Here is a 19,107-nt window from a genome sequence, read left to right as displayed (position 1 = left end):
ATTGTTTCTGGGAATTCCCAATCCCCTTGTTAAGGATCAATCTATCAATGCAATGCAAACTTACTTATCACCAGGGACAGGCGATTTGCGCAGAACTTTTTTCCGCACAATTAGGCGCAATTGGCTATTTTTTTCCTATGGACAGGGATACATGATTTGCACTGAAAAAAAGTTCCACGCAATTTGCTATTTTTTCCCACGCAAATCGCCTGTCCCTGCTTATCACAAATTACTCTATTAATTAAAGTGAAAATAAACTTGTACTTGGTACTGAGGCCTTGTGGATATGATGCAATGCACAAGCACCCACTTTACATAAAAGAATGCTGAACGTATGGTGAAATAATCTAGATGTGCAATATTAGTTGTGACTTCTTCTTTGGTGATAGTGATCCTCTCTTCAATAGTGTCTTTTACAAAGAAACTTGTGAATAGCTACCTCTTTGTTGTACACTTACCCGGCTAATACATCACTAGCAAGTTGTGATTTCTTCTTCTGTAGCGATAGGATCCTCTCTTCAATAGTATCCTTACAAACAAAGTTGTGAATGGCTACCTCTTTCTTGCACACTTACCCAGCTAAGACATCACTACTAGCAAGTTGTGACTTCTTCTTCTGTAGCGATAGGATCCTCTCTTCAATAGTATCCTTACAAACAAAGTTGTGAATGGCTTACTCTTTCTTGCACACTTACCCAGCTAAGACATCACTAGCAAGTTGTGACTTCTTCTTCTGTAGTGATAGGATCCTCTCTTCAATAGTATCCTTACATACAAACTTGTGAATAGCTACCTCTTTCTTCTGTCCCATCCTATACACACGATCACAGGCTTGATCTTCCAAGGCAGGGTTCCTATGGGATAGGAAGATGAGATGAGCATACACAATTGAATACTGCATTTTTGCAGAGTGCCATCTTTTTGGCATACTCACACTAACATGCAAATATTTTGTTACCCACTGTTTGCAAACACCTCCCTCACCACACCCACCCCACACACCTGTAAATACTGTGTGTCAACTTCGAACAAATAATGGCCAACTGCAGACAAAACACAATTTTATTTCTGATAAGTGACTTCTACCTTACCCCCTAGATGTCCTCAGTTGTAAAAAATGTTTTGCATATTTAGAATGCAGGTTAAGCTGTGGAAGTGGTGACAACTGGCCGGGGATGACTCCAAGTCAGTTGCCTCATTTGGTGTAGAAAAAACACAATGTGGGTGGGAAAAATAAACACACACCTCCCCACACACATTCTTAATATCAAAACAAGAAAATAATATAATAATCCATCAAAGGATATGACTTTCTTTATCTTTGTCAAAATGGTCCATATTTTATGACACTATCTCACACAAATGTCCAAATAATTATGTAAGGATTCAAAGGTATATTTCTAAGTTCAATATGAATCCAGTGGTTATATTATAGATCCTTTGTATCTTTAAAAATCAGTCTGTGAAATGCAGAGTAAAATCAGCAAAATTACTAAACTGCAACATGTGTTATTACATGTATCTAAAATTTCTGCATAAATACTATTAATAATATATTGGTATAAAGTACTATAAACATATATTTGCTGTCTTACACTAGTTACCTTAACTATTTACTACCAATGCATATCAAATGAGTCTGCTGCTTATCTGAACTAAAAAATATGAATACTTACCAATGCATATCAAGAAGAAACAAGTGATTTCCTCCCACCAAATTAAGCCCCACACCACCAGCTCTTAATGACACCAGCATCACTTCAGCTCCTCTTGGATTGGAGTTGAAATCCTCCACAATTTCACCTCTCTTCTTGGCTGGCACATTGCCACGGATTGTGGAGTACCTGAAGCCAGCTTTGGTAAGATGTTCAGCCATAATGTCAAGCATAGAGGTCCACTGAGATACAATTACAGTTTTGTCTGGCCTAGTTGGGGAACTGTTAGCACGGATGTCTCGTAGAAAACGCAGCACTTGTTCAATCTGTGATAGTCAAATGTCAATTGCAGAACTTTCTTATTAAGGCAATAGAAACAAAGAAGTTCAATCTTTCAATCAACAATCAATGCTTGGTTGATCCTTATTATTTATGAAATCAATTAACTGACTGGTGTTTATTGTGATCTTTGTATGTATTGGTAGTGACCAATATAAATTTAGAATTAATTCTTATTAATTAGTCATTAGTTCATTAATAATAAGCATCGACAGTCAATCCAAAGATGTAACAAATTTGGTTCTGGTTTAAGGTATGATGTTGAAATTGCATAGAAATTATGTTGTTAGAACCAATGGCATACAGGGTCATATTTTGAGTTTTTGATTTATATTATATTCAGCAGGGTCTAATTGCTTGATAAAAAACAGTTGTCTTCTTCGTGAAAAGATATGATTGTTTTATAACAATATACTCTATGGTCCCTTCTAGACTATACCTTGGCCAGATTGTCAGTTTTGAACCATGTCATAAGTTTTGTCTCACCTGGGCACTGAAAGTTGTGATTTGGGAATTGATTCAATCTACATCCCACAATCTTGATATTACTCAAGATACTTTATGTATTACGTTCATAATAATTCATTATTTGATTAACTTACCTTACTGCTGACAAACATTCTATCTGAATACAAGGGTCTGACTTGAGTAGAGCGTACATCTTGTGAATCTCCGCTAACCTGGGCTACAGCGCTGTCTGTTATTGCCATCTCATTCATCTGATCTACTAGTGATAATTCAATTCCATCTGACTCACATGTTTCATCTTCAACAGCCTGGATGAAAAAAGTAATGAAAAATAGGAATGTAAAATTACAATATCAATGTACTTTAATCACAAAGTAAATCTGTAGCAAGCTAGCTCTCATTCTGTAGAGACCACAGAATTGTTTTCGTTCCTCTCCACCTGAATACCCCCAATTTTCTCCCCATAGCTGACGGGGCGATTGTATGTGGCGGTATAGGGGGCCTTGGTTCTCCTGCTCTAATTCTATGGTAGAGATGCTACTTTTTTGGCTGTGGTTTTGATATTTTGTTTGCATGCTACCTTAGTTTAATTATTCGCCGTCATTTGATTAACTTTATACCGTAAAACCCCGTCTACAAGCATATATAGTGTTTTTTATAAAAGCTTAATTAATTCGAAGCAAGCGTTAATATACCAATACAATAGATCGGTCTTAAAATAATACTTGTTTGTATATGCTTGGATCCGTAATTTATTTGCTCAAACTCCATAATGGCGACTGGATTAATGTAGCTTTCATCAGAAGCACACTATATGCTTGTAGACGGGGTTTTACAGTATGCTTGCTACCTAAGTCTACTTGTAACTAGCTAACTCATTGGTTGTATATATTTTTGTCATTTGTCCCTGAAGAAGGGCAGATTGTCTGAAGGGCAGCTTCTGAAACGTTGGTTGTAATTTTGTTTGCTTTTATCTATAATCGCTGTGGTTTCGGATTTTTACTAGTGCAGTGTCAGTGTACACCTCCATGGTTTACATACTGCATTAGTTTTGATTCAATTCTGGCTTTATCTTGTTCCCCACATCAAGTTGGTATACACTGTTTTACTAATATATTCAGCTGCTTTATTTGCAAGAACAAAACAAATCAAAGATCATAAAATATGAGAGATTCCACTTAGTTCCACTATAAACACTTGAAAATGGAAAGAAAAACCTGAAGAAGCATGTGAATTTTTGGATTAAAGCAATAAAATGGGGTAAAAAAAAACCCTTCTGGAAAACCTGATAAGTGGCATTTCTGAAGTAAGATCTTTGTGTGTGCCAGGTTTTAATAAGTGAGTAACATTATGTGATTACATGTGACTATGGCAAGAACTGATCACCAAGTACCTGTTTCAGTAGACTCAGATGTCCACAGCATTGCCTCAATCTCAGTAACATGACAAGAATTTGACTGGCATTCATCTTAGGTTGATTGCCTTTACTAGTGTCTGCTCCTGGTTGATGGCTGCCTCCTGTACCAATGTTACACTGAGATGCACTACCATGAGTTGTAAAGGCATTAGCAGTGCTTCGGTGATCACTGTTGCTATAGGTGTTGGATGGCGTCACTCCATCTCGTTTGTCTTCATGCATCTTGATGTATTCTTTTACTTGTGATCTGGAATATGATTTGATAACAATTTATATATGAGAATGCTCTACAAATGGAATCCAGACAACATAGTTAAATGTACTACCACCTGACTCATTCACAGCATGCATGTAATCTCAAGTTAACAGGGAAGGATCAATGCTGTTTCTAGCTATTAAACAAGTTTTGCCAAGTAATTTTAAGATACCAAAGCTGCTGTTCCCACTATTACTTCTATTACCAACTTCCACAACTACTAACTCCACTATCATATGTATCAGAATGTAGGTTTTGACAGGTTCAGGCATCTCAAGCTTATTTTCACTGAGTTCAAGTTGGGGGAAACAGAAACAGAAACAGCATTCTGCATTGGATTTAATAATCTTTGAACGCACTGAGACACTATTTTTTCCTGACATGAAACCATGTCTTTTAATTGCACACACCTGTACAATCATTGGGTTATTCCAGTTGAAATCTATACACCCCAATATGGAAGACATGACCTTAATCTTCCACACAGGGAGTGTAGATTTCAAATGGAATCACCCATTCAAGTACCCTATTTGAAATTCACACTCCCTGTGTGGAATATTAAAGGTGAACCTCATTGAAAATAAAGTTATATATCAATGGAAAGCTTATGATATCAGGATATTAACAATAATTTTTTCCGATTTTTTTGATGGCCAATAAAGCTGAAAAATTAAAAAAATGAATCAATTTTTGGTCTTTTTTAAGGCGCCCAAAAAGCACCCAAATCAATCGTCTTTGACCTTGAGAATGCTCGTGACGTAAGCTCAGGGTTCGCAGATCACGTGATCCTACTCGAAACATGTAAACAAGACTTGCTTCCTGTACTTTGCAAGCTGCCCGGCAAGTCTGATTTTCACAATAAAGCTTGAAATGAGAAGAATCTTCAAGTTGCTGATTCCTTCTATATATATTAGAAATAATAGAATTATTGTCAACACGAAAATGTTCCGTAAATTTTTGACAAAATCAGTCATAACTGGCTGGGTATAACTGGGTAATTGAGTTTGAATTTCGCGCTGGGATCAATCCCATGCGCAAATGCTTGCTGCTACCGTACACCGTTCATGTCATGGACTGAATAAACATGATCGAATAACAAATTAAATAACTTGTTTGTGACATTCCCTATTCTTGATTCATTTTAAAATATCTGATTTTTAAAATTATCAAAAAATTAATAAAAAAACCACTGCCGATTTCATCAAATCCAGCCCATAAAGGTTTTCATATTTAGCGCATTATGCAATACATTCTCCGGTACATTCTTTCCACACAATCACGATACTTTATTATAAAATAAATACAATTTAGGTTTAGTAGACCGTTATTTGATGGAATTCTGAAATCTGAATAAAATTAAAATATTGTCACTTGTGTCACGATTCTTTTAATGATACTACAATCAGTGTACTGAAAAAGTGAAACATTCATGTTTTATGGATAACCGAACACGATGCATAAATTGATGCTGAAGAAATTACAGGGAGCCGCGACGATCAAGGTGGGCAAACACAGCGACTCGCTTCGTCTCTCCGGTAGCACCGTAGCACTTGCACCGTGTTTCAGCAGATTTGATCAATCGCTCCTTATATTTGGAACATTTACAGGAATAAATTTTGCTGATGAAGTAGCAATAAGTTGGAAATATCAGAATGTGAATATCAAATTGGTCATTTTGTCTGCAAGTACAGTACGTACAGTCGCGGATACGGAACACTCAGCGACTGAGACTCAGTCATAGTCAGTCACTGAGTTCACCCCGTATGTATCTATGATGTTTCCTTCAAGTTATTCTTATTTTATTGAAGATATTTTTCATGTAAAGTAAGTTGACAATGACTGAGTTCGTGCATTGGCCCGATGCATGCCACAGTAATGCATGGACATTGAGTTTACTGTGTGTCCCCGTGCTGACGTCATCATCGATAGCGCCCAATTTGAACGATTTCGTTTTGTAATTTAGGGGGGGTGCCAATATCCAATCTTTGCATGGAGATTATGTCTATCCTGGTGCGTTAGGCAAATAAAAAATATTCTTTTCTGCTTCCTGGCATCATAAGCTTTCCATTGATATATAACTTTATTTTCAATGAGGTTCACCTTTAAGATCAAGTCTTTCATATTGGGGTGTATGGATTTCAACTGGAATAGGCCCATGAAAAACCTGATGATCAGCAGTCCCAAGTATAAGAGTGAAGTAGGGCTGATAGAATGAAACACTTACCTGGACTGGGCAAACAATTTCTCATATACTGTTCTTTCTTTTGATGACAACTCCAGGTCATGAGTGTGGTTTCTTTTTGCTGGTAGACTGACCTGAGAAAAAAACCAAATAATATCAAACGGTGAACAAAATGTGATTTGGTATTAAATTTGTATTGGCTGATTACGCCTCGGTAAGTTTCCTTTAAGTTTTTGCCATATCAAATGTCTGAAGGTCCGTAAGTTACCATGCATTGTAAGTTCTATTTCACAAATGAGTTAGTAAGAATTGTAGGGATTTTTTAACAGGAGCACATAATAAAATTATGGCAAGTACTGAGTAATCATAACTTTACAAACAGGTCACTCTTTCAAGCAAGTTACAAATTCTCTTGAACAACCTTGCCAGAATTATTCTTTCTGCTGATATCAGAACTAATATTGATTCAATGATGTCTTCTCTCAAGTGGCTTAAACTAGACAATAGGTGGAATAATCATATTCTTATTATGTTATATAAATGCCTTACTGGTAGAGCTCCTGATTATCTTTGTTCCAAATTTTCATTTACCACATCCACTCATGATCATGACACAAGATGTACTTCCTCCAATTCACTTGTTGTTCCTCAATTTAACAATAACTCTGGTAAGAGATTGTTTCAGACGAGAGCAGCAAATCTGTGGAATAGTTCTGTTGATGTTGACACTCGCACTAATTATATTTCCTTGAGGCTAAGTGAATTTAAATCAAGAGCTCTAACAAACCCCACTTTTCATTGATTTTCCCTTTTGTATAATTTTCTTGATTCTTGTAATTTCATTATAATAGTATTTTGTATATTTTTCTTGTAATATTTATGTAATATCAAAGTAAATTACACCCTGTATATCACAGGGCCTCTAAGAATAGCAGTGCTTTTACACTGAAGGAGCTACCCTGTATAAAGAAAGTTGAAATAAATAAATAAAATATGATATGATTTGTTAAAAGTTAAACTGATGTCTATTAGTCTCCCACTGAATATAAATCAGGTGAAACAAACACACAAATCAGGGATATCCAACTTATCTATTACAAAAAAAAGAGAATGAAATGCATTTAAGCCGCTTACCAATGGTTTGCCAGTGGTGCCTTCCTGGTTCTTGGTTCTTCTCAGAAGCAAATTCTTCACCAACACATTCAGCTTCTTGTTGCCATATTCTGAGAGTAAAAAGACAAGTAATGATCACAAATGAATGTACCATCAAGGTATCTTTGATTAGGCCAATGAAAAAAGTGTTTGTTTGCCCTTCACAACCGACCCAAAAACACGGAAATCTTGGGTCGCTTTTTTTAACTCATAAAATTTCATAATTTGTGCATGTTTTCTCTCCCAAAAGTGTAGTAATAATTTCTAAAGAATATTTGTGACGTGTCATGTCAAAAGGAGACACTTTTGGGCAGGATCATAAATGGAGAAATAGCCAAAAATCTGGCCAAGATGATTTTTTCACAATTTGGGTTTGTTGGGTATTTGTGATGTTATTGATGTTTAAAATAATGTCTGATAGTTTCAGACCGGAATATAACTGGTATCTTGTATTTTTGGAGATATTTTTCAAGGTCATTCCTACTCTCAACATTGTTAATAATATTTTTAAAGGCCAATATCTCAATTTCCAATTTTATAATACCATAACTTACAAACCCAATATCTTCGCTTAGGAATGTCCGATTTCATTGGGGAAAACGGCGTTGTGGAGCAAAATATCTCTTTATTTAAGATATGTAAAAACCTCAAAATTGATAACCTGCCCAAAAGTGTCTCCTTTTGACATGACACGTCACATTTTGCTGCAAGCTGCACGAGGCTCACCAATTAGCATTCAAACACAGAGACAGTACATACTCTCAAGGTTCAGTACTCATATGTACCATAATGGGGCATTGCAAAATTCTTAACATAATCTAACCTAATTTCCAAGTCAATACCGTGTAAATGTCTCATGTATGGGTTGAATTAGGGACCTCATATACCACTGTGCCATGCTCTATACCATACAAAATAATTACAACTTACGTGAGTTATTGTCTACTTGTTTCTTCCATACTTTGTACTCATCAAATGGAGAGCATCTCAGGAACCTGCAAAAAAGAAATCATAGATAAATGAAGCAGCAATTATGGTTAAATATCGTTTTAGAAGTTTTGTTCTCAGCGAGTTGGTGATGTCAGTGTGCATTTCATTGAGTCCCGCTTCAAATTGTGTGTGGCAGCTCAAATTGTTGGTGCACATATGCACATTCCTATACATTTGATGCAATAGTTTGCAGAAAATCTGAGAGTATGATTTGTGTAAACCTGTAACCACTGTTGATTTTCCACTAATTCACTCAAGCAGAATGAGGAGAATGTTGCAAATGTTGCTTTTGATTTATGAACAGATTTATCAATCAAATCCTTGGTTTTATCATATAAGACCACAACATCATGAATTTTTGTGGTCATATTTTGATCATTTGAGGCAAAAATGTAACTCATGGAAATTTAGTTTTGCTATCTTTGTCCTCATATTGTTTATAGGGTTGTACATACCTTAATAATGAGAACATATCTAAGAGATTGTTCTGAATAGGTGTGCCAGTAACTGCCCATCTAGACTTGGCCCTAAGCCGACACACAGAGATGGCTGTCTGACTCTTGTGATTCTTGATACTATGTGCTTCATCCAAGATGATACGTTCCCATCCAATCTGGAGTAAGGTTGGTTGTGATGTTGTACAGGTAGCATCCTGATCAAGAAATCACACATTATCAAGATATTTTACTCCAGGATTGTTATATAATTTTGTAAAGATTTTAAAATAAACATTTCAGAAAAAGTACTTATTGCTCTTAATTATGAGGCAACATCTCAAAATCTATGCAACACAGCAATAGCAAAAGGAAACCCAATTTAGTTCTGTATGTGATCTATCATTTGTCTTGATAGCTCAATATTTGTAGCCATGGTGACTCCTTGAATGAAAAAGATGCAGAATCAAAAGTTGCACCAAAAAGATACTTATGTCAGTATACACCATTACATTTTCTACCTGACTGGTCAAAGGTAGGCACTCAAGCAACAAAAGCAACATTTTCAATGTGTTTAGGTGCAACTTCTGAATTTACATCTTTTTCTTTTTTTGTTTTTCAGTTTTAAAATTTGATGCATAGATTTTGAGTTATCTTGAAATGAATTGGTAATTACTTTATGTGATGTTTATCAGATCAGTGTGTTTTAAGCATGTAGCGCCTAAACCAGACAGTGTTGCCAATTGATCGCTTACATCCACAACATTTTGAACCCTGCAAAATTTAAAAACATTAATGGGGGCACATACCTCTAGTACAAACAATGTGATATTAAGTGTGAAAATCAAAAGGTGCACATTTTAATTATCCAGATTTGACAGAGAATAAAATAAATCAGAGAGAAAGGCAGAGAGAGAAAGAAACCAAGAACACAAAAGACAGAGAACAAAATAGAGCAAGCACAAAAGAAGCAGACAGACAGCATAACTGACAGACAGACCGACAGACACAAAAAGAAGACAATATCATTTTATGACCAGATATACATACCTTTGCTGGCTGATCCCCTTTATCTTCTGCACACACAACAGACAATTCTTTGCCAACAATACTGTATGTAGTGAAGACCATATCATAGGAAGCTAGTATCTTTGGATCCTGTTCTCTTTTGGGACCATGGTATAGATACATGGATATATCATTTGATTTGCATCTCTTCTCAACCTCTCCCATCCACTGCAGCATAAGGGATGCTGGGCACACCACTAGTGTGCATTTTGACTTGATAAATGCTGATGTATAAGGAAAAGAAATAAAAAATAGGATTAACTAACAATCTAAGATGGAATCAAGTTCATCACCACATAGTATATGAATAAACAATTCCTTTCCACTGCCCATTTAAAAATTTAGAAACCTGGACCTTTGGTTTACCGGTCTGATGCTCTAGCAACTAAACTAATGATCAAAAAGCAAGCACAGATATGGGCTTGTGATTCGGTACTTCCTTATTGATAAACGAGTTGCAAATACTTTGCTTATGTTGTGATGTTACTTTTACCTGCCCAAGTGTTAAATAATATTGTACCTGGTAAGGAAAAAAATGGGATTCTAAACATCTAAGTAGAATAAAAACTACTTAGAATCAATTTGATACCACACAATATTAATATTTATCATTGAGAAAACTTTCCTTCCACTGACCATGCAGGTTTTTAACCTAGGACCTAATGCTCTACCAACTTAAATCATGAATCAAATCAATCCAGAATCCATGGGTTCTAGATTTTTTAAATCAATTATTAGATCAATTTTGTTTCAATGACAGCAACTTCTTCAGAATTGTACTTGCTTTGTATGTTTAATTTATATTTTATCACTTTGTCATTTTATAGTTTTTATACTTGTTTTGTATTTCCATTTACTTTTTATTATATCGTAACCACTCGGGTATAAGCCCACCCCCCCTAGATGGCAGATTTCACTTCAAAAATGGGGGTGGGCTTATAACCGGGGAAGGGCTAGTGCTGGAATTTTAAAATAAGAACAATTATCCCTCATCTGTATGCACAATGCACCAGTAATTTCTATCTTTTATGTCAATTTCTTAAAATTGTAAGTGTGGAATGTTAATTATCAACTGATATGTTTTTAATTTGTTCTTAAATATGAGAGCAAAGCATTGACTTGGCCAAAATTTAGTACTGGGCTTATACCTGAGTGCACCCTTGTTCCCAGAATGTTTTGAAAAATAGGGGGTGGGCTTATAGCCGAAAGTGGGCTTATACCCGGGTGGTTATGGTACTTGATTAATGATGTAATGTAACATGGAAATTTATGTAGCAACACGGCCCCAGGGAAGACCAGCTCAAGGGCTGATCTGGGCTTTTCCGTGTATAAATAAAATTGAAATGAAATGAAATGAAATGAAATAAACGAAAATCAAATTAATTGGTAACCAACATTTTTAAAATTAAACTGAACTTGCCAGTTTAAAGGTCTGTTTACACTATGCAGTAATTGCTTTGCGGTGCGGTGCATTGCATCATATTTACCTTGAGTTGTGGCAAAAAGTTATTGATATATAGGGAACAGAACACACCGCAAATGCAGTGTAGTATGAATGGACCTTGCCACAGTTTGTAAGCTTAGCATGAAACAAATACTGATACTATCTGTCCATCTTTATCTGTCTATCTTTATAATGGAATCCATGCACATAATAGACTGTCTTTCTGGTTCAATCCAAACAAGTAGCTACTCTAGTCGTTTCCAAGAAAAACATCAGAGCTGACATCATCAGTTGACAAAGTTCCTCAAAAGCACTACCGGTAAGTGAAGTAGCTACTGACCTTGATCTTTTTTCTCTTCCTTATCATCTTCTTTATCCTCCTTATTATCATGTTCTTTGTCCTGTTCCATCAGCTGGTTTAATTCCCTTTGTTTTTTGACAAGTGATATCATGGTCAACGTCTTTCCTAACCCCATGTCATCAGCTGAGGGAGAAAACCAAAACAAAATTTAAAAAACAATTTAAAATGAAAGGTCCATTAATCCTAAAGCTAATAACTTGCTTTTACATGGTAAAGGCAAAATGTGAAATTTCTTTGGAGTAAATTTGATGGTTAATCAGGGTCAGAATTCTTATTCAAACTTTTGTAGTTTACACAGAAGTTGATTGACAAGATAAGAATCAATGATTCTCGCCAATTTTTTTCTGCAGGAATCAAGATTGATTCCCGTACTGTGCAATAAAATTCTGAATCTATGACATGGCTTAGGTTCAGTGAAACAGCATGAAACTAAACTTTTTCTTGTAGAAAAAGTTCCAGGTAATCATAACTTTCCGCCAAACTACAAATACAACATGCATGCTGATTTGGCACCCTTTTGCCCATGGTGTTCCTCCTCTCCAGTTTTGAAAAATGACGGATGGCATAATCATTTTGCATATGATTATGTTTTCTGTAGGATACATTGAATAGCAGGTTAAAAGTTTTAAAATTTTATCATGTGTGCTTCAATTGAAAATAACAACATTAATAAAATAAGGTCAAACAATTATTGACACAGCTTCTCTTAGACCTGAATTGTGATTGTCCCCAATAAACTCTATCAAAGCATCTGAATACAAAGAGAAGGCATACAAGGTTAAATATATTGCTCAGCCGATCAGGTTTCAAAACTACCCCAATATTGCATTCATTACAATTTGGTCTTTACCACTGACATATCAATATGATAAGAACAGACTATCTCTTACCTAAAATGCCCCCACAAGGATGCTGCTGTTCCCTCCATATAAGCCAAGTCAAAGCTTGTCGTTGATGAGGCATCAATGATACCGTCAACCCTTCTGGATCTTTGGTCTCCTGATCTGCTGGTGGAAATGTTTCTAAAGATCTAAGGGTCAAAATAAAAGAAAATATTACAGATGATAAATGCAGAGCAGTGATAGTGCAAAAACAAAAGTCATTCAGTAGTTCCTTTTCCCTGCCTGTCTGTTGTCAACAGACACCCTCTTCTTCTTCATTATATTTCAGTATATTTATGTACATTGTACGGAAAGTGCTTTTTATTTTCCAGTATCTTTTCGCATAGAAAGTTCTCATCAATACAATTCCATGATTACAAAATCATCTTGGGATGATTTGTCTTCTGTTTATCAAATGTATATTCAGCCTATCATGGAATATGCCAGCCCTTTTATGGCATACTAGTATCTCCAAGACACAGTCTGAGCAGATGGAGGTCATCCAGAAGCGGGTGTATCGTATCATCCTGGGCCAGAGCTACACATCTTAACAGGCTGCTTTGGAGAAACTAGGTTTGGTTTCCTTATATATGAGAGGAGAGATCAGCTGTTGGTGCGATTTGGCCAGGGTTTGCAAGCGTCTGCTAAACGTTCTCAAATGCTGCCTAAATCCAAAGGTAATCGGCACGGTAGGAATCTTAGGTATGCCCAACAGATTGATCCTCCTCGCTGTAAACTAACCAGATACATGCAATCTACCATTCCTCAAGTTGTGCAGCGTCTTAATAATCTGTGATTTCTTTTTGCCTTTAAATGTTATGCTACTGTATGCATTTTGTTGTTGCTTGTCTGTTGATTTTATACATATTTTTAATTGTTACCCAGGCGTATCAGGTCTGTGACCTGCTTTCTGGATTGTTTTATACATAAATAAATAAATAAATAAATCAATAAATAAATCTTTAACTTCACTTTTGCCTCTATAGTAATAGATCCTACTTCCCTTAGATGAGATGCCGTCATAAAACCACCATATAATAACGTCTGCATTAATTCCCAGTATGTTTTCACATAGAAAGCTCTAGTACATTGCATCTTTTACTTACTTGTGGAGTTTGTCAATTGCCTCTCTAGTAATAGATCCTACTTCCCTTAGACGAGATGCCGTCATACGACCACCATATAAAGTCTGCGCCTGCGGTGCGGCTGCAAAATTAATTTATTAAAATCAAGTGACATTTGGTTCATGATAATGGATTCCAAGTAGAAATTCCAATAATGATTCATCAGATATTTTGAAAGTACATAAAATAGTAACCCCATTATCCTATTATATAGTTACATAGTACAGTTACACACTGTGCAAAGCATGCTCTTGTTGTGATCATCAACTCTGTTCTGACAAATCATACAATTTTTCACATTCTAGTATCTTTTTGTAAACAACTGTGCTCAGCATAATCTTTATTGTCAAGGCAGAGTTCAAAATAAGCCCTATCTCAGTGCAATTTGCACCCCAAAATTTGCCTGTTGCATTTCAACTTTCAAATTGAAGTGCAAAATTGCAATACCACATTTCAACAACTTTTTGTTTAACGGACACTTCAAACTACCCTGATTGAAAATACTGTGTACAAATAAAATTTAAAAACAAAACATGAAAAGAGTCAATAATTTGCATATAACCAGATCGGCAGTTTCAGTAATTTTTCATTTGATGTGCATACAATCCAATATCATATGGTGTCTAGTAATCTTTCTTATTTTATAAGAAATGATGAACCAGGCTTCAACATGGCTAGTTTTAACTTTTCTTTATTATTTGCATTTAATGTTTTGTATACAGTAACAATTTATTTGTGTACATCATAGCAAATACACAAGACTGTACTTCAAATTGCTCTGCATCAGAGAGGAGTGTGAGAGGCCACAGGCTAAAAAAGAGGAAAATTACTAAAAAAAAATACTGAAAACAGTGTAAAATTAGGGACAAAACATCAAATATGGGCTAAAAAAAAAGAAAACATGTCAATTTTGGCAACAAAAAAGAGGAAATCAGCTGAAAAGAGGAACTCTCACACCCCTGATCAGATGAAAGATAAAAGGTACAATCATACCTGCATACTGATAATCCATTACATGTGCTGGTATCTGAATAGGTCCTCTGTTCTGCTGATACATGTAGAAATCAGACAGCTTACTTTGAGCACCAGGTACTGCTGGTGCCCGTGTAGTAACCACGGCTGGTGTTTGCTTCAAACGCATATTAATCTGAGCAATTTGCTGTTGGAGTTTCTCCAAGTTGCGCATAAACTGAGCACCCTTGTCTGGAAGATTGGCAAATGGGATCTTCTTGGCTAAATCCTGGAAATTTGACAAAGTAAAAAATAATAACTTTACGGAAAGACGTAATAAAACATTTCTCCCCTTACCTTTTATAACTGTGACACAAACTTTTGGGCACTAAAACATCATCTTTGAACATATATGATGTAATCAAGCAAAATCTGTCTGAAGTTGGATCAAATTAAATTCTATCATTTTTATAATTATTTCTATAAGTAGGAATTTGTTAGCTTGATGATTTCACTAAAAATACCATGTTCATATCATCTATTGAATAGATATAATGAATGAATGTAGATATTTATATAGCGCTTTATGCCGTAAACAGCCTCAAAGCGCTTTACATTTATTCCGCCGTCATTAGAATAATCGGAACCACGTTTGCAGCCTACACATGGCGCAGGGTTCATCAGTACAACGACTGTGACTACCCCTAACAGCTTCCCATTGCACCTGGGTGGGGTGAGGCAAGCGAGGCAAAGCGCCTTGCCCAAGGACACAACACACGTGGCGGGACGGGACTCGAACCCACGCACGTCGAGCAAGCTCTCAGATTATGAGTCCAAGGCCGTATCCACTGAACCACCGTGCCCACAATAAGAATAACAAAATTAAAATTTGATGGAAATGATACATTCTGTGTACCTTTATGATAATGGCTGATCCTTCAAGTGTACCTGTACCACCCCTGCATAACTTAAAAAATGTACTACCATCTTGTCCAAAATCAGAAGATTTTGCAAGTTGCATTTGAAGCAAGGTTAAATTATTATATGTCATATATGAATAATATAGGGCATTACTTACTTGTTGTTTTCTTAAGCGACTCTCCAATTCTGCTTTGAGACGTATATCATTAACCGCTTGCATGACAGACGCTGAAGAATAACCCTGCTGCTGCTGGGATGCTGAGAGTCCCTGATCACCCTGTGGCTTTATCATTGCAAAGGATGTAGGCCCTTGAACAGGTTGTCGTATGAATGCTTGAGAGGAGCCTCCCTGTTGTTGAGAACCTACATCATGAAGTGATGGTAAGACTTGAGATAAGGTAGATGGCCCTTGAGAGGATGCAACTTGTTTCACAGGTGGTCTTGCTTCCTTAAGAACTACTCCTGATGATGGATTATGTATTGACGCTGATGCAGATTTGGCTAACGTCAATTGTGCTGATGCAGAGTGGGGTATTGATGGTGCACTTTTGTTCTCTCCTTGACTCACAGCTGCTGCTCTTTCACTTACTCCTGGCAGATTTTTCTCTGCTATTTTAAGATGAGACAACTGGGTTGATGCTGCATCTGCTGCTTGGTTACTGACATAAGGTGGAAACTGTATCTTCTTTGCCAGTTCTTGGAGTGCATCAGCAGATAGTTCTACATCAGAAGATACCACTTTACCATTGATTAGGTACATCTTCTTTGTGGCAGTGGTTGGCTGAGATGAACTGCTCTTGGTATCAGTAGAAGCTGGTTTACCAACTGTACTTCCAGATTGAAAACCTGCTGGTTTGGAAGACTGAGATTGTGGAGGCCTTCTAGCAGATGCTTCTTTGTCACTGTCTGATGAACTAGAGCTGGTGCTACTGCTGGAAGAAGTCTGTGAAGGCCTTCTAGCTGATGCTTCATTGTTGCTGTCTGAAGAACTAGAACTGGTGCTGCTTCTGGCAGCAGTCTGTAGAGGCCTTCTAGCTGATGCTTCATTGTCACCGTCTGAAGAACTAGAGCTGGTGCTGCTGCTGGAGGACGAAGGCTTCCTGTCTTTATTTGCACTAACTGTTGTGTCTGAAGGTAAGTTAAGACAGAGACAGTTGGGATGATGCTGAATTGACTTGCCTTGAAGAGTCAGATGTGGAAGCAGTTTGTGGAGGTCTTTTAGCAGATGCATCATTGTCACTGCCAGATGAACTGGTACTACTGGAATCAGAAGGTTTCCTTGCTTTTGTTTCACCAACAATGAAGCAATCATCATCACTACTATCATCTTCTGATGCAGGTTGTCTCCAGCCAGACTCGTTCAAATCTTGCATACTTTCATCCAGACTTATTACATTCTTCTTACTGGCTGTCAATCTCTGCTGATCTTTGGAATGATTTGTTGCTTGTGAAGTCTTATTAGTTGTAGCTTGTTTAATTTGGGTAGTCTCACCATGGCTACTTTGTACTTTAGTGATAGAAGGTGGCAGATTAGGTGATGCTTTCTCACTTGGACTCTTCTCTTTGCCTAGCCTTTGTTCTTCCGTTGCTACACTGGCAACCTTGTTCACTTGTTGGTTTGAAGGATTTGGCTTGTTATGAGATTGTTGCCTTGGAATCATCATTGAGGGATGATCTGATGTTGCGGTGCTTTTGCCATTGTTGTCATGGAGCGGTTTTCTTGGTGCTGAATTCTAATAACATTAAAGAAAAGAAGAAAAAAAATGAGTTGATCAGCAATGTTATATATGTAATTAGGCAAAAAAAACAAGTTTTGTCTCAGGACTTTCTGGCAAAAAAGCTATGTGCTATGCATTTTGTTGTTGTTGTTGAAAAACAGGCTATGCCCTTTGCGATTTGTTTCCTTTTTTTTTTTTTGCAATCCTGTTTTAGGGTTTTTTGTTTAGCAAGAATGCCACTCCAAGTTACATGCCTTACGAAAATGTAGTTCTAATACTAACCATCAGCTCCTAAACTCCTAACCTATGCTAACTAAATCCTAACCCTGACCTAAAACTACATGCTAAATAATTCATACTCTTAATAATTAACTTGCAAAGTTCTGAAAAATCATGATGACACATCGTGACAATGTAATGTTGTGAGTAATGTCAATGGTGTAAAATTCAGCACCCCAAATGTTGATGTGTGCCACTAATTCACCGCTATGTTATCCTACATTAAAACATTACCGTATGTAAGGAGTTCAAAAAGTTGACTTTTATGTGTTGAGGAAGCTTCAGTATTTACTAAGCATGAAATGAAAATTAGTTAAAAGATGATCTTTTCTCTGGTATACCGATATCAATCAAGCAGTAAAAATTTGTTCCCAGTGACGATGTTATACAAGGCAGAGATTTATAAGTTGAGTCCCAATATTTTGTTCACAGAGCCGTTACTTGCATGCTGTTTCAATAGATCAATATTCAGAGCGAATGATGTGATACAGTTCTTGGAGTTTTTATTTTGACATTTTGTCTGAAATGATCGTAAATTGTTTTGTGCCCAAAATAATAATGTGCTGCCATGTTAAATCTCATTTTAAAAGCAATGCACGCAGGGTCCTCAGACAAAACTTTTTTTTTGCCTTATAATGATGGGAAAGAAAAAAGCAAGGTACACCAACTTGATGTGGGGAAACAAGTAAAATGCAGACTAGACAGTATGCAGGGGGACACAAACAGCAAATGTAGGCAGAAGAAGTAGGCAAAGTTCGATAGCCAAAATTTACCAGTTCCAAGGCCCACAGAAGTAAGTGCTGAACCTGCAAAAACAACAAGGATCAATGGTAATACAAAACTGCACTAGAACAAGTGATGAAAATCACTGTGCATATAAACAGACAAGCTTAACCAAACATCCAGTGTAGGCACAAAACAGGCAAAGTTCGATGGCCAAAAATGGCCAATTCCAGAGCCCACAAAAGTGTCAGGAAAACAGTACACTGGAAGTGATGAAAATCACTGTGTACATAGCAGTCAAACACTAGACAGACAAAAAACAACCGACGCGTTTGAGCAGATAAACTGCTCTTCTTCAGGGACAGACAACAAAATATAAGGCAAACAACAAAAACTACATGCTGTAGTTTAAAAACAAATTCAAGTCAAAAATTGAAGCCAAGTTCAAATTGAAATAAGTAGCAAAAAAGACAGCAAACTCAGAGCAAAATAAGTTGTGTCTTCTCTCATTGAGTGCAAATTCACTACAAAGTTAGACTGGGAAACAATATGTAAATAAGCACCACCACAGGACAAAAGGGTATTGTCCTAATTGACAGGAAGTAAATGTCAAGTGGGGTCGCAATCAATAGAGGTTGTAGAGAATGAATAGATAGGATAAGTGGACTAATGTCACTCAAACTGCAATATGCATATTAGATAAAGAACAAATAATGTTTATAGACCTACACAATACATGTATAG

At 36.5% G+C, this 19,107-nt stretch overlaps 1 protein-coding gene across 1 annotated transcript in view; it reads right to left on the bottom strand.

Annotated features, from left to right (window-relative positions):
* The window catches only part of LOC140160581 (transcription termination factor 2-like), a 63,227-nt gene that overhangs the window by 577 nt on the left and 43,543 nt on the right, over positions 1-19,107 (bottom strand). The window contains 15 exon segments of the mRNA XM_072183825.1: positions 696-854; positions 1,677-1,981; positions 2,597-2,770; positions 3,856-4,126; positions 6,360-6,451; positions 7,452-7,540; positions 8,400-8,464; positions 8,915-9,111; positions 9,944-10,185; positions 11,746-11,889; positions 12,657-12,796; positions 13,754-13,853; positions 14,765-15,011; positions 15,801-16,805; positions 16,807-17,376. Coding sequence (XP_072039926.1) covers positions 696-854; positions 1,677-1,981; positions 2,597-2,770; positions 3,856-4,126; positions 6,360-6,451; positions 7,452-7,540; positions 8,400-8,464; positions 8,915-9,111; positions 9,944-10,185; positions 11,746-11,889; positions 12,657-12,796; positions 13,754-13,853; positions 14,765-15,011; positions 15,801-16,805; positions 16,807-17,376 — 3,800 coding nt within the window.

Source organism: Amphiura filiformis, chromosome 1 (genome assembly GCF_039555335.1).
Source record: "Amphiura filiformis chromosome 1, Afil_fr2py, whole genome shotgun sequence".
Lineage (NCBI taxonomy): Eukaryota > Metazoa > Echinodermata > Ophiuroidea > Amphilepidida > Amphiuridae > Amphiura > Amphiura filiformis.
This window is presented reverse-complemented; position numbering and strand designations above follow the sequence as displayed.